The sequence below is a fragment of the Chiloscyllium plagiosum genome, unplaced genomic scaffold (assembly GCF_037043375.1).
Source record: "Chiloscyllium plagiosum isolate Xiang-an unplaced genomic scaffold, Cpla_swu_hap1 HiC_scaffold_22, whole genome shotgun sequence".
Lineage (NCBI taxonomy): Eukaryota > Metazoa > Chordata > Chondrichthyes > Orectolobiformes > Hemiscylliidae > Chiloscyllium > Chiloscyllium plagiosum.
This window is the reverse complement of record NW_028270160.1, coordinates 14,029,230-14,052,514: the sequence shown is the minus strand read 5'-3', so window position 1 is coordinate 14,052,514 and position 23,285 is coordinate 14,029,230. Positions and strand designations below refer to the sequence as shown.

The following is a 23,285-nucleotide window of genomic DNA, read 5'->3' as shown; positions in this document are numbered from 1 at the left end:
CACACTGGAAAAAGACAGTGTTGTCCAGGACAATACTGAGATACAGGCTACTAGGCTAGACTGGATTGTTGTTTGCAAGGAGATGGTGTTATCAATTCTGGAAAGTGTGAAAATAGAGCAGTCCCCTGGGCCAGATGGGATTTATCCTAGGAATCTCTGGGAAGCCATGGAGGCGATTGCAGAGCCTTTGACTTGATTTTTGTTGTAATTTGTCTACAGGAGTAGTGCCAGAAGGCTAAAGGATTGCAAGTGTTGTCCCCTTGCTCAAGAAGAGGAGTAGAAACAACCCTTGTAATTATAGACCAGTGAGCCTTACTTCGGTTGTGGGTTAAGTGTTGGAAAAGGTTATAAGAGATAAGATTTATAATGGAGAGAAGGAATAAGTTGATAGTCAACACGGTTTTGTGAAGGGTTAGGTCATGCCTCACAAACCTTATTGAGATCTTTGAGAAGGTGACTAAACAGGTGGATGAGGGTAAAGTGGTTGATGTGTATATGGATTTGAGTAAGGCTTTTGATAAGGTTCCCCATGGTGGGCAATTGCACAAAATACAGAGGCATGGGATTGAGGGTGATTTAGCGGATTGGATCAGAAATTGGCTAGCTGAAAGAAGACAGAGGGTGGTGGTTGATGGGAAATATTCATCCTGGAGTTCAGTTATTAATGGGTTACCGCAAGGATCTAATTTGGGGCCACTTTGTCATTTTTATAAATGACCTGGTTAAGGGCATAGAAGGATGGGTTAGTAAATTTGCAGATGACACTAAGATCATTGGAGTTATGGATAGTGCTGAAGGATGTTGCAGGTTACAGAGGGACATTGATAAGCTGCAGAGTTGGGCCGAGAGGTGTCAAATAGAGTTTAATGCAGAAAAGTGAGAAGTAATTCACTTTGGAAGGATCAACAGGAATGCAGAGTACTCGGCTAATGGTAAGATTCTTGGCAGTGTGGATGAGCAGAGAGATCTGTGTGCATGTACGTAGATCCCAGGCTTTATAGGGTTATTAAGAAGGCATACAGTGGGTTAGCTTTTATTGGTAGAGGGATTGAGTTTTGAAGCCATGAGGTCATGCTGCAGCCTGTACAAAACTTCGGTGCAGTATTGCATACGGTTCTGGTCACTGCATTATTGGAAGGATGTGGAAGCTTTGGAAAGGGTTCAGAGGAGATTTACTAGGACATTGCCTGGTATGGAGGGTAGGTCTTCCGAGGAAAGGCTGAGGGACTTGAGACTGTTATCATTAGATAAGGTGGCTGAGAGGTGACTTAAGAGACGTAAGATAATCAGAGTTGGGGTGGACAGTGAGAGCCTTTTTACTCTGGCGGTGGCTAGCATGAAGGGACATAGTTTTAAATTGAGGGGTGATAGATATAGGACAGATGTCAGGTAGTTTCTTTACTGAGTAGTGGGGGTGTGGAATGCACTTCCTGCAACAGCAGTAGACTTGCCAACTTTAAGGTCATTTAAATGGTCATTGGATAAACGCATGGATGAAAATGGAATAGTGTAGGATAGTTGGGCTTCAGACTGCTTCCATAGGTCAGCTCAACATTGAGGGCTGAAGGGCCTGTACTGTGCCGTAATGTTCTATGGTTTGTGTTTTCTCCCCCTCATTCCCTTAAGGTAGAGGTAACAGACGCTGAATCAACCTGTGAATAAGCTATCTGGTGTCAAATCTAATATTGTAAAATACCTTTGTGCTTTCTCCTTTGTTTCTTATCTCTTTTCTCTCTCTCTCTCCTTCTATAACCGCAACTCTGCCCATCACCTACCCCCTTCCTACCACCCACTTCAACCCTAGATCCTAAATCTCACACAGGCCTTAAAGGATGGGAAGTCGCCTCTGCTGCTCATCCACATCCCGCCCGTCATTGTGGAAACAACTCGAAGCCACCATCGCAGTAACGACTTGTACACACAAAGCTTCCAGAGCAGAAAGCCTTTTTTCACATGGTGGTAGCATACTGGATGCGGAATGAGAACACCACCCCGGTGAACAGCTGGTTGGTTGAATAACCTGATAATCCTGGGCTGCTTTCCCCTCTTCAGGATGAGAACTCAGTAGACTTGTGTCATAGCTGGAGAGAAAGAGAGAAGCCTGCTTCGTGTTTTATCCCACGTGTGATTATTGCACAAGACTTCACTACATCTGTAAGAAATGACGTGCGAGGGGGACTATTCTGGATGATTTGCACTTAATTCCTTCACTTCTTCTCTTCAGTCCCTCCCCCAAACACACTTTCTTATCCCATAATTCCTCCTCCTCCTTCCCCACCCACCCACCCACAATTGTTCATATGTTCACATTGTCAGGCAGGCGTTGGGTTGTCCACCCTCCACTGGACTCTTCATAGCTGCTGCAGCTGAGTTGATGTGTGGTCAGGCTGCCTATACCTGTCTTAAGAATTTGATTTATCTTCCTTTGCACTAAAATGGTTTTGGTTCAAAATGCAGCCAGATACACTTCACTGTGAGCTCTGGTTATGCTGGTCCAGGAATCTCTCGATCTGATCATGTTCTATTCAAGTCTGCTTTGCTGTTTGTGTTTATAAGAGGGAGAGAGAAATGATGTAGAGGACTGCGATGTCAAAAGTGATGATGCTGTACTTGAGAAGAAAATCTCTGGAAGGAGGTATCACTAGCCTCAAGTTTCAGCTTGGGGAAATGGTGAGGGAGATGAAGAAAGATAGGTCTACACTGAGTGCAGTCACTGTTAATGTGAACGCCAGCTGGACCAAAATGTGCTTTGCAACTTATTGAATTGGAACCTTCTGCTTTGAATCTGCAGCATGAATTTACAATTCTATATATAAAAGATTGCAGTTATGGCTGGTACTGAAACACCTTTCCTCCTTCCCCAGCTTCCTTTGATTTCTATGTAGTGTGTTTAGAGGGGACTTGGGGCAGTGGAAAGGGTATGCATGTAAAATGACTGTAAAGCTACATAGCCCAGTTAATTGTCAAGAAGAAATAATCTGCGATGAGAAGCCAATACAGCATGCTTTTTAAAAAAAAAGCCAAAAGAATGGTTAACACATACTTTGCACAAGGTGCAAGTAGATGTCCTCTGTACTCAGTATATCATTCGTCTGTCATTAACCATGGCACCTTGTTGAGACCCACAGGTTGCTCAGTGGATTCAGGTTTGGGCAGCGACTGCATTTCCTCTCCCCTGCTCTTCAGCCTTTACTGCATTTCTTTTTTACTTTTCTCAACTTCACCCAGTTGCACTTCTGTTTTGGACAAATGAGATGAGTCATTTTTAAGCTGGAGAGGAGCAGTATGCTGAACAGGCCATTAACTCCTCTTTCTCCCTCCTCAACCCTCTCCCCAAAACCACCCTGGTTTCCCTGCCTGGCTGCTTTCAAGCTGCCCGTGTGAGAGATGTCTAAAGTCTAGGAGGGATGTTGGGGTGGGGGTGTAACAAAGCAATGGAGATGCAAACTTGAGGTTTTATCAAACTTATGGTGATTGAGAGCTGACCTGTCTTAATATGTTGCTTAAAGTACAAAATTAAATCTTTGACTGTTTTCAGTCCTGGTTAGACTGATTAACTGCAACTTGACTCCATTTGAGAGAAAAGGAGATCAGAGTGGTGGTCATCTTTATAGTGACTGCCCTCCGATCCCCTCTCTGCTTCCTACTATAAGGACTGCTGCTCCTACCCTTACTACAAAGTACATGTGGGCCTTTGCCTTCTCCGGTTCTTGCCTTGAACTGTTTCTACTGAGTTGTGTGGAGGAAGAGATATGGATACTTATTGGCCTCTTGTCACTGATCAATGTCTTGTATTGTAGCAACATGGTGTGTTCCTGCTCATTCTTGAGTTTCATTTGGGAAGTAGGATGCCTTCCAGTCACTGAGCCACAGTGGGTAAGGTGTCTGTCTCATTCAGTGAGTGTAGGTAGGTGTTTCTCCCCGTCACTGAGCCGCAGCGACTTGGGTTCCTCCTGGCCACTGAGGGGTGGGTAAAATTATTGTAATTTGTTCATCCAGAAGCTCATTAAGTAGGACCAATTATCTCTCTCAGTTCGTGGGCAAAATCAAAGCAATTTACTTGTAATCATGTGAATGGTAAGTGAATCTATTTTAACAAAGGCCTCCACTTTGAGCACACAAGGTCACAAAAAGAAAGGAAACTGCAGCGCTGACAAGGATGGCTCTTTTGGGTTTGGTTTTTATTTGATTGTATTAATCAGAAGGCAAGTGAGCTGGGCAGCTGTGTTATCTTGAATGTTGAGTTCTTTTCCCTTTTAAAACATTTAAGACTTTGAGAATATCTTGCAGCTGAGAATGTGCTGGATTTGGGATTTCTTGCTAGTTAACATGTGTACTGAGCTCTGAATTACCTGTTCACTTGCTAGGTGATGGCCTTTATTTACATAAGCCAGATCCTTGTTAAAATCATGCCTTATTTTTAAGCTATTTTGAATCTGTAGTTGCAGCTACAGTATGAACTGAAGGTTTTAACAGCGTGGTGTTCTTGGGTGTTTAAACTTAAGTCCATAAGCATGATATAAATTTATTTTGTTTGTGAATTGTACTTCAGCTGATTCCCCTCTGGACTTTCCAGTACAGGATTAAAAAAAAAACCCAGTGCCTTCACACTCTTATTACTGTACATGCAAACATTAGTGCTAGATGCTGTGGAAGAATGGTTAGAGTTGAAGCCCAGGGTTAGCACATACAACCAGTCTGTCATGGGCATGGTCAGACAATCAATTCTTTCCCCTATCCACCCCTGAAGTTGCTGCCACATGTGTAAGAGGGACTCTGGCTCCAGGCAGGTTTGTCAGAAGCTGCATCTGTATTGTGGATGACTGTATATGGTAAAATACTTGAATGGTTCTTCATTCTGGTCCATTTAGGACTGATTTTAAATCGATTACCCCATGGGTTGTTATTTTCCTTGCAATAGCTGAAGTTGCATTATTATTTAATGGTTTTGAGGTGAGGAGTAGGGTTAGAAAACAATAAAGTTAAGCAAACCTCAAGCGAGTAGTGCGATTTTTTTTTTAATGTTACTTTTGTAATGCATCATTTTTAACAGCTGAGGCTGATATAATTGGGGGGAGGTGATTAAAACCAACCTAGGTTAGAGAGGGCAAAAGCGGTGAATTCCTGCTCCCGATCACTTGAGCAATTGTGGCTACAAAGTATGGAGGTTGGTCTGAATCCTGTTGTGTTCAGACAGTCTAACAACACACTACTTGTGGAAGTGCATAACCATTTGGATCAGATCCTTGAGGTTACAAAAGCCATGTCTTTTGGGGAGAGTGGGTAAAGGGCAATTTCTTATACTATGGGTTCTGTTGAAGCCACATTAAAATTGTCCCTCTTGTGTGGGATTCCCACCCCTCACTGCACCTATTTTACTGAGTGCTGGAGCACAGTGAACTACAATCAGGCATTGCTGGGAATGATCCTTATCACTGTGGTTTAGTGGTTGAGGACCCCTGTGTATTGACTTGTGATTTTGTGGGTTTTCCTTATGGACCCCTCACTGCCCCAACAGAATGTATTTAATAAAGAAATGTGGCCCAATGAATCCGACAGAACAGTCTTGCTGGCAGGAAAGTAGATTTTTAAAATGGCAGATTTTACAAGTGGCATGTTAAATTGTTCTCTGTAATTTAAAAAAAAAATCTCTGCCTGCAGGTCTGCGGCTAACTTAAGAACATTGTGAATTATCAGGCCATTGCACCTTAATAGGTAGGGAGGCACTTTTCCTTCTTTCCCCTTTAGTCGTTGAAACATGGATATAATATTTGATTTCTCTCAAACCCCATGCCACTGACTGCCCCAACCCCCACCCCATCCCTTTCTGCATTCGAGTTGCTCATTCTCTATCGCCCACCTGAGTAGCATACAGAACTGAATGATTATTATGCAGTTACAGAGAAAAGTAATAAGATTTGTTTAAAGCCACATAAATGTGTGCAAGTTGGAATACTTCAGGGCTTTTACACTAACAATGTTAATTATAATAGTCTTTCGTTGCACAAATCTCATTCCAGTCAGAATAATTATTTGCAGATAATGATCTGTAAAAATCCCGTGCACATACTTTTGTTACGCATATAATGACTCACTACCCGACTGAAATTTCTGTTGCAGAAGATTCCAGAGGAATGCAGAATTTTGGGATCCCTTAAGTCACCAGCCCCAATTCACTTGTCAGATGATTCCTTTGAGTTAAATTGCATCTTGCATTCTCCTAGCTAACCACCAACACTGACGGTACATTGCAATAGTTTGAGTCTCGTTGCTTCTTTTGCAGTTTGTAATCTACTTGAACAGCGATGTATTTGAGCTGTTTTTAAAAAGAAAATTCACTGGAACATGAGCTGCTGACGAATTTTATTTGCAATGTGAGAGTAACACTGTCTTAGAATCTGGTGAAGTAAAGTTTAGTTTGCTCTGGATGTAAATGAAAGTATCAAGATAAATCTGATCACTTGATTTGCACTGTTGGTTAACTAAAATTCAAATCCCTATCACAGTCAGTCTTTAATTAACCAGCGACATTTCCTTTTTCTCTCTGCTCTTGCATTCATCAGAAATCTTTCTCTCCTTCAAGCCAGTTTACAGAAATACAAGGTGTAATGTTCTGTATAATGTTTAGGTACTATATGTAAACTTGGAGATGATAGGTGCTTCACAAACTTGGCACAGATGGGGAAAAACAATAGTTTCAGGCAGAGACCTCATCCCAAAATAATCAATTGTTTTCACACTTGAGGGACCTGCACAATACACTGTACTTGTTTCTATCCTATGACTATGATCTGAGTTTAATCCCAAGTTGCACTCATGTTTGAAGACCCAGCTCTTGCCTTTCTATCCCACCTTTGTCAGTCTCCAATCTCTGGTCTCATTCAAATCTCAAGACTGTACTTGCTCCACCTTGATTTCTGGCACGTTATGTTCTTGCCTCCTGGTGTTTTTGTAGCTCCAATCTGAATGGTAAATTGGAAGTGTGTGGAATCCTGTCATAGAATCCTGCCCTTAGAAATCTCATCCATCGACAAAGCTTACCCTCCTTGACCAGTAGCCCTAGTATCACCAAAAAAGTTGCTTACTGAGAGGTCCATCATTGTTGTGCTCTCAAGGTTTTGTTTATAATAACTTTCTTTATTCGTATTCTAACTTTCTCTTCCTTACTACCTCCCACTGTCAGAACAGATTCCTCTGTCGTCAATCCTGGTTGGGCTTGAAACCAAAAAATACCAGTTGTGTAATCCTGAGCTGTACCCACCCAATGTCGACACATGAGTGCAGGTCCTTTAATGAAATGTAAGCATCTTCCTTCTGACTTTGAAGCCAAGATCTGTTCTTCTACCTGAGCAGCATAGGACCCTGGGGCAACAGGCCTTACTTTGTCGGATGGCTGTTGAGGAAGGAAGTTCTCTGGGTCATGCATTACTTTCGGCAGGATTGAATTCTCTCAACTAAGGCAACACTGGTCAGAAAATCCCATTCTGATATGTTGACCAGTGAGAGATCTGTTTCAAGGTGCTCCTGGTGTCTGACCTTCAGTAACACAAGTGGCAAACTAATCTCTAATTTTTCTTTGTCAATGAAACTGTGAACTTTGTACTGCGTGTAGAAGAAAGCATAAGTCATACACATTTGAATAATTATTCACTGAGTGGGGAAACAGTTTACAATACTGTCCTAGCTTTTTTTTTTGCTTTGTATGGACCGATTTCTCTGACTGACAAAGTGTTCCCCATTTAAGCTATAAAGTAGAAAAGAATGTGAGACACTAAACTTGTGACTCCTCCCTGAGGGATGGCCTGAATAGCTTGGAGCCTCTAGATGGTCACAGCTCACACAAATGAACACATTTTCTTCTCCACTTCCTTTGGATGTCTGGAGTCCAGGGGCTCATTTTCAGCACAGTTCTTGATTGTTCTGCATCTCAACATGGTCTTCTTTCATCCAGTTGCTCCTCCTCCTAGTCAATCTCGCTGTTTTCTCTCAGCAGCGGTCCCGACTTGCTTGTGACCAATATCACAGGGTTGAAGCATCTTTCATGGTACCAAGGGAATGGAAGGACAGACTTCTATTCAGCCCCAAACTGCTGCATTCAGTACAAGTAAATACTAATAAATATTCTGCAGGGATATGCCAAGCATGAGCCCTCAGTATAGCACTGCTAGGCTTTATTGGACCATCTACATTACTCATCAGAGGAATTATTAACAAATAATGATTCTGCCAGTTGAAACCTGCTTTTCTTTGCTTGGACATTGACTATAATGTACTGTTCTGATAAAGCACTGTATAATCTGTAATGTATTTAAATATATATATGAAATGAAAATCAAATGATCACTATTTCTGCAATTATAAATCCGCCAAACTCCTGTTTAGCATTCGATAAATTTTCTAATCTGATTGTTTGAGCCCTCTGTTTATTTTCCACTTGTAGAGAACAAGGCGTTTGATATTTCTGGGTGTGTGGACAAGATGAATAGTGATGATGAATGAGAGGTGGGGCTGTCTGGAGCACTGAATGAATGCTATGTTGTTAATATATCGGAGTTGTGTGATGTTACAGCATGTGACAATTGGTTGTTTGAGGGGGAGATCTAGTCTCCTAATCTGGAAGGTTTGCAATGGTGACCAAATAAAACAAGTTATTACACACAGGAAATGAAATAGAACAAAAAAATTATTTGCACATCTCAAGTTTGAATATTTTGAAACACATTGTAAAAATACATTCCCTAAAACCATCCTTTTGTAGTACTCACCATAGAAATCAGGGCCAGCATAGAAACCAGCGGAGCCAGCAACGACTCCAGGTTGCATTTGTGGTAGGCCTTGAGTAAAGACCCTAGTTATCGGCGAGGTGGCAGCAGAGCTGAGGATGTCTGGTTATGGGGCAAGTGTGGGTTCAGCGTGGGACTCTGCGTTTGTGAAGTGGCCCCAGCAGTGAAGGGTTGACTCCTAAAGTGTGGTGAATCCTACGTTTCAAGTGGGGGAGGACACTTTCAGTCGTATCTTTTTACTCATTTTGTTAAACTATTCAAAATGGTGCCAGATAGTGGCAACAGTTGAAGTTTTTCATTGTATTTTACAACCGCGAAATGCTAGTGGCAATAATAAATCCACCCCCCCCACCCACCCATGATGGGCTTACATTATCCTAAAGTAGGTTATGGAGATTTCCTTTGGGGTTATGTCTCAATAGCCATTGGGAGATTAGATTACCTACAGTATGGAAACAGGCCTTTTGGCCCAACAAGTCCACACCGACCCTCCGAAGAGTAACCCACCCAGACCCATTTCCCTTTGACTAATGCACCGAACACTGTGGACAATTTAGCATAGCCAATTCACCTGACCTGCACATCTTTGGACTGTGGGAGGAAATCCACGCAGACACTGGAAGAATGTGCAAACTCCACACGGTCGCCTGAAGCAGGAATCAAATCCAGGTCCCTGGTGCTGTGAGGCAGCAGTGCTAGCCACTGAGCCACCATGCTGCCCCAGATAGAGGGCTAGGTTGGCAGATCATGAAAGATGTAAAAACAGTAACTCATTTAGAGCCAGAGCTTATATTAGGCAGAATTTGTTGGGTGCGTTAATAGGGATTCTTGAATATATAGAAAGTCTGACTAGGGAAGGGGCTGGCCAGGTGATTTTGGGAATTCTATGTTTTAAGATCCTTATGGATAAGGATAAGACTGGTCCTAGGGTAAATGTGCTGAATTTGGGGAAGGCCAGTTTCAACAGTATTTGGCATATACTGGAGAAATTAGATTAGGGGTGACTGTTTGTTTGAGGGTGAGCTCACATCTGATGTGGGTGTCTTTCAAAAGTCAGTTGATCAGTTCAGGACCAGCACGTTCCTGAGAGTCTGACAGATAAGGATGGCAAGGTTTGTGAATCTCTGACGACAAGAGATATTGAAAGTTTTGTTTTCAAAAAGATAAAGCATATGTATGGTTTAGGAAATGGAAATCAGACAAGCCCCTTGAAAAGTGTACAGGGGGCAGGAAAAAGTTTAACCAAAAAGGGGACAATGTCCTTAGTACGTAGGATTAAGGAAAATCCCAAGGCATTTTACATGTATTGTGAACAAGAGAGTAGCTAAGGAAATGATGGATCCACTTGACAATGGGAATTTATGCAAGGAGCCAGAGGAAATGGGTAAGGGTTCGTCATATGATGAATGCTTGAGGGCTGTAGATCTGTGCCACATAGAGTTTGGAAAGATGAGGATCATATTGAGATTAGAGAGGCCTGGATAGAGTGGACATAGAGATGATTCCATTAGTAGGAATGATTGGGAGCCAAGGGCACAGCCAGAGTGAAGGGGTGACTCTTTAGAACTGAAGAATCTCGTCAGGTAGAGGGTTTTGTATCTGTGGAACCTGTTTCCACTGATGCTGTGGAGGCCAAGTCATTGAATGTATTTAAGACAGATAGGAGGGTTCTTGATTAGTAAGGGGATCCAAGGTTACAGGGAGAAGGCAGGTAAATGGGGTAGAGAAGCATTTCAGCCATGATTGAGTCTGCTTCACCATTCAATGAACCAAATGACCTAATTATATTCGCATTGCCTTAATTACTTCACATCAGTATTCAACAAGGAGAAGGATTTGGATGATGGTAAGACCAGGGATGGGTATGCCAGTATTAAGAAGGATATTACTCATGTTTAGGAAAGAATGGATTTATCAGGGATAATCCACATGGCTTTGTGTAGGGGAGGTCTGGTCGTTCATAGGCTGGTCCAGACGGTTAAATCACGTGGAATCCATGGTGAGTTAGTAAATTGGTTACAAAATTGGCTTGGCTATCGAAGACAGCAGGTAGTTATGGAGGGTATTTTTTTGACTGGCAGCTTGTGATCCGTGGTATCAAAAACAGAAATTGCTGGAAGAGCTCAGCAGGTCTGGCAGCATGTGTGGAGAGAAATCAGAGTTAATGTTTCCAGTCGAGTCATCCTTCTTCAGGATTGAGTTAACCCAAAACGTTAACTCTGATTTCTCTCCACAGCTGCTATCAGACCTGCTGACTATTCCAGCAATTTCTGTTTTTGTTTCTGATTTACAGCATCTGCAGTTCTTCCAGTTTTATTTAGTACTGTGATCAATTGTGTTCTGCAAGGATCAGTGCTGGGACCTCTGTAATATATATAAAAGTTCTGGGTGAAAATGTGGGCAGTTCGGAGTAATAAATTTGCAGGCAACATGAAGATTGGCATTAAATAGTAAGGAAGGATGTCAAAGGATGATACTGCAGGATATAGATCAGTTTGAAATTTGGGCAGAGAAATGGCAGATGGGGGCTTATAAAGTAATGAAGGGCATGGATAAGGTAAATAGACAAGGTCTTTTTCCTGGGGTTAGGGGAGTCCAGATCAGAGGGCATAGGTTTAGACTCTGAGAGGAAAAAATTTAGAAGGGACCGAAGGGGCAACTTTTCATGCAGAGGGTGGTACCAGTATGAAATGAGTTGCCAGAGGAAGTGGTGGAGGCTTGTGCTACTGCAATATTTAAAAGGCATCTGGATGGGTATGTGAAGAGGAAAGGTTTAAAGGGATATGGGCCTAGTGCTGGCAAATGGGACTAGAGTAGGTGAGGATATTTGGTCGACTTGGACTGAAGGGTCTGTTTCCGTGCTGTATGTCTCTCCTGACTCTATGACTAAATGTGAGGTGAGGTATTTTGGGAGGTCAATTGCAAGAGGATAGGATAGGATAGAGTAGGTGGCAGGTCCCCTAGAAGTACTGATACACAGAGGGATCTTGAGTGTTAGTCCACAGCTCTCTGCAAGTGAATAAGGTGGTAAAGAATGTATACGGCGTGCTTATCTTAATTGGTCAAGGCACTGAGTATAAAAGTTGGCAAGTCACATTGAAATTGTGTAAAATGTTAGCCACAGTTGGAGTATTGTGTGCAGTTCTGGTAATCACACTATAGGAAGGATGTGGATGCTTTGGAGAGGGTGCAAAAGAGGGTTACCAGGATGGTGCCTGGTGGGAGGGGGGGAAAGGGGGATTGCAGCATATTAGCTATCAACAAACACATTGACTTGGACCTGATTTACCACCCCCTGAGAAAAAGAACAGGAAATGACATCACCATGGAAAATGATATCACCACAGGAAATGACATTACTAACCCAAAGGAACCCAAACATATAAATAGAAAGCAGGAATCATCAGCAATGCTTCGTCTGGAGGCTCACTGAAGATGTTGCCTAGTATGGTGACGAAATGTCTGAACATGAACCTTCCAGCTCAGCGACCAAACCTGAGCTACAACTCTTCTCAAAACTCATTAGCATATTAACTATAAGGAGAGGTTGGACAAAATTGGATTGTTTTTGCTAAAGCTTTGGAAGCTGAGAGATAAAGGAGGCATGGATAGTTATAGTCTTTTTCCCAGGATGGAAATGTCTATGACGGGTGAGGGGCATAGGCTTAAGGTGAGAGGGGAAAAGGTTTCAAGGAAATGTGAGTCATAGAGATGTACAGCATGGAAACAGACCCTTTTGGGGCTGTTTTTCCTGGAGTGTCAGAGGCTGAGGGGTGACCTTATAGAGGTTTACAAAATCATGAGGGGCATGGATAGGATAAATAGACAAAGTCTTTTCCCTGGGGTCAGGGAGTCCAGAACTAGAGGGTATAGGTTTAGGGTGAGAGGGGAAAAATATAAACGAGACCTAAGAGGCAACTTTTTCACGCAGAGGGTGGTATGTGTATGGGATGAGCTGCCAGAGGATGCAAGGGTGAGGGTGCAAGGTGCCTGGAATGTGCTGCCAGGGGAGGTGTTAGAAGCAGATGCGATAGTAACATTTTTGAGGTATTTAGACAGGCACATGAACAGGGTAGGCATAGAGGAATACGGTCCATATGCAGGCAGATAGGATTAGTTTTGAATGCCATCATGGACGGTGCAGACTTGATGGCCCAAGGGTCCATTCCTGTGCTGTACTGTTTGGTTTTCTATGTTAGACAACCTAACCAGTGGAGATATTCTCGCTGTTTCTAGTCTGTCCAGCCCCATTAGAATGTTGTTTCAATAAGAACTCCTTTCATTCTTCTAAACTCTAATGAATACAAACCAGTTGAACCAATCTCTCCTTGTACAACAGTCCTGCTATCTCTGGTATTAGCTTAGTGAACCTTCACTGCACTTCCTGTGTCAAATATCTCCTTGTTTGTGTGGGAACGCCAAGATTGCACACAATTCTCCAGGTACTGTCTTACCAGTGGCCTGTATAACTGCAGTGAGACTGCAACGTGACGCGCATTCAGAAATACAATGAAAGCCAACATACGATTTGCTTTCCAAATTCTTGCTGTACCTGATAGATGTAGAGGACACCCAAATCCCTTTGTACATCCACATTTTCCATTGTCATTTAAATAACAATCTGCTTTTCTGTTTTTCACGTTGAAGTCTGCAAGTTAACATTTATCCACATTAGGCTATGTCTGGCATGCTTGACCACATACACAGCTTGTCTCGATCATCTTGAGGTTTTCCACAAAGAACAGTACAGCAAAGGAACAGGCCTTTTGGCCAACCAAGGCTGCGCCGACGCATGATGCCTTTCTAAACTATTAACCTTTAACCTCTAAGGTGTCAATAGGCTGCTATTCCCTGCCTGTTCACGTGTCTGTCAAGATGCCACTTAAATGTTGCTATTGTATCTGCTGCTACCACCTCCTCTGGCAGTGCACTTACCAATTCTGTAACGAAACCTGCCTCCCTCATCTCTTAAACTTAACATCTTTTACCTTGAACATAGGTCCCCAAGCAATTGACATTTCTACCCTGAGAAAAAGACTTTGACTATCCATTCCTCTCATAATCTTGTAAACTTCTGTCAAGTTGCCCCTCATCCTATGACCTTCAAGTTGAAAGCAAACCAAGTTTGTTCAAACTCTTAACTAATACCCTCCAAACCAGGTAACAACCTGGTAAACACTTTCTGTACCTCTACAAAACTTCCACATCCTTCTGGTGACCAAAACTGTACACAATATTCCAAATTTGGCCTTACTGTGAAGTTCTATACAGCTGCAGCATGACTTGCCAATCTATGCCCTAACTGATGAAGGCAAGCATGTCATATACCTTCTTGATCATATTATCCAATTATGTTGCCACTTTCAGGGAACTATGGACCTGTATGCCTAGATTCCTTTGTATGTTATTGCTAATAAGGGTTCTACCATTTACTGAAAATGTGTTGCTGGAAAAGCGCAGCAGGTGAGGCAACATCTAAGGAGCAGGAGAATTGACGTTTCGGGCATGAGCCCTTCTTCAGGAATGAGGAAAGTGTGCCAAGCAGGCTAAGATAAAAGGTAGGGAGGAGGGACTTGGGGGAGGGGCGTTGGAAATGCGATAGGTGGAAGGAGGTTAAGGTGAAGGTGATAGGCCGGAGAGGGGGTGGGGGCGGAGAGGTCAGGAAGAAGATTGCAGGTTAGGAAGGTGGTGCTGAGTTCGAGGGTTGGGACTGAGACAAGGTGGGGTGAGGGGAAATGAGGAAACTGGAGAAATCTGAGTTCATCCCTTGTGGTTGGAGGGTTCCTAGGTGGAAGATGAGGCGCTCTTCCTCCAGCCGTCGTGTTGCTATGGTCTGGCAATGGAGGAGTCCAAGGACCTGCATGTCCTTGGTGGAGTGGGAGGGGGAGTTGGAAGTGTTGAGCCACGGGGTGGTTGGGTTGGTTGGTCCGGGTGTCCCAGAGGTGTTCTCTGAAACGTTCCGCAAGTAGGCGGCCTGTCTCCCCAATATAGAGGAGGCCACATCGGGTGCAGCGGATGCAGTAAATGATGTGTGTGGAAGTGCAGGTGAATTTGTGGCAGATATGGAAGGATCCCTTGAGGCCTTGGAGGGAACTCTTCCTGACCTCTCCGCCCCCACCCCCACTCCGGCCTATCACCCTCACCTTAACCTCCTTCCACCTATCGCATTTTCAACGCCCCTCCCCCAAGTCCCTCCTCCCTACCTTTTATCTTAGCCTGCTTGGCACACCCTCCTCATTCCTGAAGAAGGGCTCATGCCCAAAACATCGATTCTCCTGCTCCTTGGATGCTGCCTGACCTGCTGCACTTTTCCAGCAACACATTTTCAGCTCTGATCTCCAGCATCTGCAGTCCTCACTTTCTCCTAGAAGATTTCTACCATTTACTGTATACCTCCCTCCTACACCCGATCTCCCAAAATGCATCACATTGTATTTGTCTGGATTAAACTCCTTCTGCCCTTTTTCCACACAAGTCTTCAGGCTATCTTTATCCTGCTGTATCTTCTGGCAATTTTCCTCACTATTTGCAGATTCCCCAATCTTTGTGTCATCTGCAAACTTACTAATCAGGCCACCTACATTCTCCTTCAAATCATTTATTTATATTTCAACCAATAGGGGTCCCAGCAAAGATCCCTGTGGAACACCACTGGTCACAGATCTCCAGTCTGAAAAATACCGTTCTGACGCTAATCTGTCTTCTATGACTAAGCCAGTTCTGTATCCAATTTAACAGCGCACCATGGATCCCATGTGACTTTGCCTTTCGTATCAGCCTGCCATGAGGCACCTTGTTAAAGTCTGTACAGACATCTACTGCTCTGTCGTCATCAATCATCTTTGTCACCTTCTCAAAAAACTCAACTTTGTGCGATATGACTTTTCATGCACAAAGTCTATTGCTAATACGTTCACATTTTTTCCAAAGGTAAGTCAATCCTATCCATAAGAATCGTCTCCAATAATTTCCCCTACCACCAAGACAAGACTCACTGGCCTGTAATTTCCTGGATTATCCCTGATGCCTTTCTTAAATGAAGGAGCAATGTTGGCTTTTCTTCTGTTCTCTGGGACCTCTCCTGTGACTAAAGAGGATACAAAGATTTCATACAAGGCCCCAGCAATTTCCTCACCTGCCTCCCTCAGGGTCACATCAGATCCTGCGGGATAGTCTACCTTAATGCTTTTCAAACACGCAGCATCACCTTTTTTTATATTGACATGCCCTAGCATATCAATATGTCCCTCCTGAGACTTACCATCTCCTTTGTGAATATCAATGTAAAATATTCATTAATGACCTCACTCACTTCCTCCAGCTCACATAAATTCCATCCTTTGTCCTTGAGTGGGCTTACCCTTCCCCTAGCTACCCTCTTGCTCCTTATGTGTAAAATATCTTGGAAATTGCCTTAATCCTGTTTGCCAATGACATTTCATGGCCTCTTTTTGCACCCCCAATTCCTTATTGAGTTCTTTCTTGCTATCTTTGTATTCTTCATGGGCTCTGTCTTTCTTCAGTTTTCTAAACTCTGCAAATGCCTCCTTTTTCTTTTTGACTAAGCTATCAATTTCTGTTGTCATCCAAAGTTCACGAATTTTAAAGGAAAATGCTGGTCCTGAACTCTAATCAAATGTCTTTAAAAGATTCCCACGTGCCAGATGTGGATTTATCCTTGAACAGCCACTCCAAGTCTCCATTCCGCAGTCCCTGCCTAGTATTGTGGCAGTTAGCTTTCCCCCAGTTTTACTCGAGGACTACTCTTAGTGTTATCCATAAGTAACTTAGAGTTATGATCACTGTTCCACAAATGCTTCTATCACCTGGCTGCACTCATTTACCAATACCAGCTCTTGTATGGCCCCTACCTTTGGACTATTTACATATTGTTTCAAAATAAATGTCCTGAACACACCTAACTAATTCCTCCCTGCCACTAAGCAAGTCCCAGTCAATATAGGGAAAGTTAAAATCACCCAACATAATAACCCTGCTGTATCTACGTTTTTCCATAATCTGTGCTATCTCCTGCTGGCTGTTGGGAGGCCTGTATTACAATCCCATCAAAGTGTTTGCAGCCTTCCTATTCCTGAGCTCCACCCTTTCACCCTCGCTGGATGAGCCCTTCAAGGTGTCCTTCCTACTTACAGCTGCGATACTCTCCCCTATTTGTAATGCAATTCTCCATCTCTTTCACATCCCTCTAACTCATCTCAAACATTTAAATCCCAGAGTGTTAAACTGCCAGTCTTGCTCCCCCCTCTCAACCAAGTCTCTAATAGCTATGACATCATAGTTATATGTATTAATCCAAGCTCTAAATTCCTTATCTGTCATACTTGCTTTAAGACAAATACATCTCAGTCCTGCCGTGTTCAGTAAGCCTCCTCTGTTTGTTTCTCTTAGTCTTACTGGCCTTAGTCTCTGAATCCTCTTCGCTCATTTTACTTGCTGACCTACTACTCTGGCTCTCACCTCCTTGCCACACTAGTTAAATCATCCTAAGTGGCACTACCAAGCCTTCCTGCCAGGATATTGGGGCCCCACCAGTTAAAGTGCAATCCGTGCTCCCTGTACAGCTCCCACCTGCCCTGGAAGACATCCCAATCACCCTCATACCTGAAGCCCTCCCTCCTACACCATCTCTGTATTTACACCATCTTCCTATTCCTAACCTCAGGTACAGGAAGTAATCCCAAGATTGCAATCCTACAGGTCCTGCATTTCATCTCTCTCTCTCTTTCTCTCTCTCTCTCTGTCATCAGCAAACTTGGAAATATTGCATTTGGTTCCCTCATCCGGGTTATTTATATCCATTGTCATTAGCTGGGGTCTAAGCACTAATCCCTGCAATAAAGCACGAGTCACCACATGCCACCCAGAAAAACACCCATCTGTTCCCACTTCGTTTCCAATCTGTCCTCTAATTGTCAATCCATGCTGTTATGTTAACCCCAATCCTGTGTCCTATAATGCCCGAAACATCGATTCTCCTGTTCCTTGGATGCTGCCTGACCTGGTGCGTTTTTCTAGCAACACATTTTCAGCTCTGATCTCCAGCATCTGCAGTCCTCACTTTCTCCTCCTATAATGTTGGACCTTATCAAGATGTCCCTTTGAATCTAAATACATCGCATACACTGGTTCTCTTTTTATCATTGTGTTGTGCTAGTTACATTCTCATTAAAAATATCCAGTACATTAGTTAAGTGTGATTTGCTTTTCATAAACACATACTGACTCTAGGTAGAAGCAATGACTGCAGATGCTGGAAACCAGATTCTGGATTAGTGGTGCTGGAAGAGCACAGCAGTTTAGGCAGCATCCGAGGAGCAGTAAAATCGACGTTTCGGGCAAAAGCCCTTCATCAGGAATACATACTGACTCTATCTAATCCCATTAATGCTTTCCAACTGTTCTGTTATCATGTCTTTCTCAGACTGTAACATTTTCCCATAGTGATGTTAGGCTAACTGATCTGTAATTTTGTGATTTCTCTACCTCCCGTTTTATATAGTAGGGATCACATTTGCCACCCTCCAATCTTTGTTCCAGAGTCTATAGAATTTTGGAAAATGACCACCAATGCATCCAATATTTCCAGGGCAGCTCCTTTTGGAATTTTTGGATGCAGAGGATCATACCCTTGGGATTTGTCAGGCTTTAATTGACAAGGGCTCTTGTGGTGTAGTGGTAATATTGGAATTTGAATGAAGGAATATAACAGAAGGCTTCCTTTGACTAGGAGGCCTGGGTTCAAGACCCACCTTCTCCAAAGATGTATCATAACATTGTAGGTTACTTAAAGAATATCATTAATTTCACTAGTGCTTTTAAAAATGAATACAGATTTCTTTACATTCTTCCCTCTCATCAGACCCTTGATTCCCTAAATTTTGAGAAGTTATTTGTGTGCTCCTTTGTGTTCTCAATTCTTCTACCATTTCTTTGTTCCCCATTATTATTTCTCCTATTTCTGATGGTGAGGGGCATACCTTTGCTAATCTTCTTCTCTTTGCAGATTTCTATAAGCTTTTACAGTCAGTTTATTGAGTTCCCTGCAAATTTATTCTTGTGCTTTATTTCCCACCCCAGGCCCGCTGCCCAGCTCTTGATCAATCTTTTTGTCCTCTTGCTGAATTCTAAACTGCTCCCTTCTTAGGCTGGCTACTTTTTTGACAATTTTATTTCTCCTCTTTGGAACTAATACAATTGCTAATTTATTTTGTAAGTCATGGTTGAATTACAGTTCCTGTTTTAGTTTTGCATCAGATAGGAATGAATAGTTGTAATTTGTGCATATGTTCCTTAAAATTGAACCATTGCCTATCCACTGCCAACTATTCCAGCAAGGTTCCCCAATTCATCATTGCCAACTTATGTAATTCCCTTTATTTAGATTTCAGATTTAACTTCTTCACCTTAACGAACAGTCCTTTAATTTACAGTTGTTCTGTCCCAATGGACCCCCCCCCCCACCAACAAAAGATTGTTAATTAATCTTTTCTCATTACTCAATGGTAGGTTCCTGGGGAGTGTTGCTGAACAAAGACACCTTGGAGTGGAGATTGAAAGTGACGCACAGGTGTAGAGGGTAGTGAAGAAGGCATTTGGGACACTTGCCTTCATTGGTCAGTGCATTGAGTATTACAGTTGGGATGTTATGTTGCGACTGCACTGGACATCGCTTAGGCCACTTTTGGAATATTGTGTTCAATTCTGGTCTTCCTGCTATAGGAAAGATGCTGTTAAACTTGAAAACGTTCAGCAAAGGTTTACAAGCATGTTGCTTGGGTTGGAAGATTTGAGCTATAGGGAGAGGCTGAATAGGCTGGGGCTGTTTTCCCTGGAGTGTCAAAGGCTGAGGGGTGACCTTATACAGGTTTATAAAATCATGAAGGGCATGGATAGGGTAAATAGGCAAGGTCTTTTTCATAGGGGAGTCCAGAACTAAAGGGCATAGGTTTAGGGTGAGAGGGGGAAGATATGAAAAGAGCCTAACGGACAACGTTTTCATGCAGAGGGTGGTGCATGTATGGAATGAGCTTGTGGAAGAAGTGGTGGAGGCTGGCACAATTACAGCATTTAGAAGGTATCTGAGTGGGTAAAGAAGGGTTTAGAGGGAGATGAACCAAATGCTGGCAAATGAGACTGGATTAATTTAGGATATCTGGTTGGCATGGACGGGTTGGACTGAAGGGTCTGTTTCCATGCTGTACAGTTTTATGACTCTATAATACCCAATGCTCCTTTGTTGGATCCTCCATGCGTTGATCTTAAAATAAATATTGAATTTCCTGTAATGTATACATTATTATTGTTACTTTGGTTTGTCCAATCCATATATAAATTAATGTCACCCATGGTTACTGTTGAATTACTTATTGCATGAGTCCCTAATCTCCTGTTTAATGCCTTTCCATGGGTCTCCACTGTACTGTATTCTAACCCCCACCACTGTCTTATATGTCTTGGTGTTTCTTGACTCTACCCAGACAGACTTTAAAACCATCATGATTGTCTGAGCCAATACTGTGCTGATTTTCTCTTTACTCACCTGTTACCCCAATGGCAAGTAACATTCACACCACATGAATGCCAGGTAATGTTTATTTCCAATAAGAGACAATCTAACTGCCCCCCTATGACATTCAATGGTGTTACCATCACTGAATCCCCCACTATCAACATCCTAAGGATTACCATTGACTAGAAACTCCACTGGACTTGCCAGATAAACACACTGGCTGCAAGAGCAGGTAAGAGGCAAGAAATACAGCAGTGAGTAACTCACCAACTGCTTCCTGAAAGCCTGTCCATCGTCTACATGGCACAAGTCAGGAGTATGATGGAATACTGCCCATTTGTCTGGGTGGACCATCCAGGCCAAAGTAGCCTGCTTTATTGGTACCACGTCAATGAACATCTATTCCTTCCAACACCAACACTCAGTCGCAGTAGTGTGTGCTGTCTACATAATGCTCTGCAGAAATTCATCAAAGATCCTTGGACAACACCTTCCAAACCCATGACTGCTTCCATCTAGAAGGACCAGGGCAGCAGATACATTGCTTGAGTACCATCTGCAAGTTTGCCTCCAAGTCACTCACCATCCTGACATAGAAATATATCATTGTTTCTTCACTGTCGCTGGCTTAAAATTCTGAAATTCCTTCTGAGGGCATTGCAGGTCTACCTACAACATGTGGACTGTCGTGGTTCAAGAAGGCCGTGCACCATCTTCTCAAGGGCAGCGAGGGATGTGCAATAGATACTGGTCAGCAGAAATGCCCATTTCCTCCCTGTGAATAAAAAGAAAAAACTGATCTACATTTCAGTTTAATGTCCTATATTCACTGCTCAGAGTGGTGTGTGCTGGGGAGATCAAACGCAGATTAAATTATCATTTTGCAGTATACATCCCCCCTTCAGTTCATAAATATGACCCCTGTCTCCTTGTGCTTGTTGTATTAATTCTCCTCTCAACCTTGACTTGTGTGTCTTGAAGCTCTTCCATTATTCCTCAGGGTATTCCTCAACACTAGTTTGTTGGACTGTTGTCTGTCCTGTCCTTGCCTTCCTGCTGCGTCTCTCTCAGAAGCCACTAGATGGTGTAGTGGTCACACAGCCAGAAACCTGTTTCAGAAAACACATTCTGGATTAGTGGTGCTGGAAGAGCACAGCAATTCAGGCAGCATCCGAGGACAGGCAAAATCGACGTTTCGGGCAAAAGCCCTTCATCAGGAATAAAGGCAGAGAGCCTGAAGCATGGAGAGATAAGCTAGAGGAGGGTGGGGGTGGGGAGAGAGTAGCATAGAGTACAATAGGTAGGTGGGGAAGGAGATGAAGGTGATAGGTCAGGGAAGAGAGGGTGGAGTGGATAGGTGGAAAAGGAGCTGGGCAGGTCAGACAAGTCCGGACAGGTCGAGTTACTGGAGGTTAGAAACTAGGATGAGGTGGGGGAAGGGGAAATGAGGAAACTGTTGAAATCCACATTGATGCCCTGGGGTTGAAGTGTTCCGAGGCGGAAGATGAGGCGTTCTTCCTCCAGGCGTCTGGTGGTGAGGGAGCGGCGGTGGAGGAGGCCCAGCACCTCCATATCCTCGGCAGAGTGGGAGGGGGAGTTGAAATGTTGAGCCACTGGGCGATTTGGTTGATTGATGCGGGTGTCTCTGAGATGTTCCCTAAAGCGCTCTGCTAGGAGGCGTCCAGTCTCCCCAATGTAGAGGAGACCGCATCGGGAGCAACGGATACAATAGATGATATTAGTGGATGTGCAGGTAAAACTTTGATGGATGTGGAAGGCTCCTTTAGGGCCTTGGATGAGGTGAGGGAGGAGGTGTGGGCACAGGTTTTACAGTTCCTGCGGTGGCAGGGGAAAGTGCCAGGATGGGAGGGTGGGTCGTAGGGGGGCGTGGACCTGACCAGGTAGTCACGGAGGGAACGGTCTTTGCGGAAGGCGGAGAGGGGTGGGGAGGGAAATATATCCCTGGTGGTGGGGTCTGTTTGGAGGTGGCGGAAATGTCGGAGGATGATTTGGTTTATGCGAAGGTTGGTAGGGTGGAAGGTGAGCACCAGGGGCGTTCTGTCCTTGTTGCGGTTGGAGGGGTTGGGTCTGAGGGCGGAAGTGCGGGATGTGGATGAGATGCGTTGGAGGGCATCTTTAACCACGTGGGAAGGGAAATTGCGGTCTCTAATATCATCTATTGTATCCGTTGCTCCTGATGCGGTCTCCTCTACATTGGGGAGACTGGACGCCTCCTAGCAGAGCGCTTTAGGGAACATCTCAGAGACACCCGCATCAATCAACCAAATCGCCCAGTGGCTCACCATTTCAACTCCCCCTCCCACTCTGCCGAGGATATGGAGGTGCTGGGCCTCCTCCACCGCCGCTCCCTCACCACCAGACGCCTGGAGGAAGAACGCCTCATCTTCCACCTCGGAACACTTCAACCCCAGGGCATCAATGTGGATTTCAACAGTTTCCTCATTTCCCCTTCCCCCACCTCATCCTAGTTTCTAACCTCCAGTAACTCGACCTGTCCGGACTTGTCCGACCTGCCCAGCTCCTTTTCCACCTATCCACTCCACCCTCTCTTCCCTGACCTATCACCTTCATCTCCTTCCCCACTGACCTATTGTACTCTATGCTACTCTCTCCCCACCCCCACCCTCCTCTAGCTTATCTCTCCATGCTTCAGGCTCTCTGCCTTTATTCCTGATGAAGGGCTTTTGCCCGAAACGTCGATTTTGCCTGTCCTCGGATGCTGCCTGAATTGCTGTGCTCTTCCAGCACCACTAATCCAGAATCTGGTTTCCAGCATCTGCAGTCATTGTTTTTACCTCAGAAAACACATACTCAGCCTTCGCATGCATTCAGAATCTCTTCTTCAGGAGACTGTTCCCCCTCTATTTCACTGCTCCTAACCCTTAGGGGCTGTGCCAATGCACAGTCTTGACTTATTTTGGAACTAAGCAGGTGTTAGCAGGGAAAGGTTT

At 43.8% G+C, this 23,285-nt stretch overlaps 1 protein-coding gene across 1 annotated transcript in view; it reads left to right on the top strand.

Moving 5' to 3' along the window:
- Window positions 1-8,406, top strand: part of pi4k2a (phosphatidylinositol 4-kinase type 2 alpha) — a 29,746-nt gene extending 21,340 nt beyond the window's left edge. Inside the window, exon 9 of the mRNA XM_087999255.1 lies at window positions 1,805-8,406. Within this exon, the coding sequence (XP_087855381.1) occupies window positions 1,805-1,963 (159 nt within the window). The 3' untranslated portion in view covers window positions 1,964-8,406. The remainder of the gene's footprint in view (window positions 1-1,804) is intronic.
- The last annotated feature ends 14,879 nt before the right edge of the window (window positions 8,407-23,285 follow it).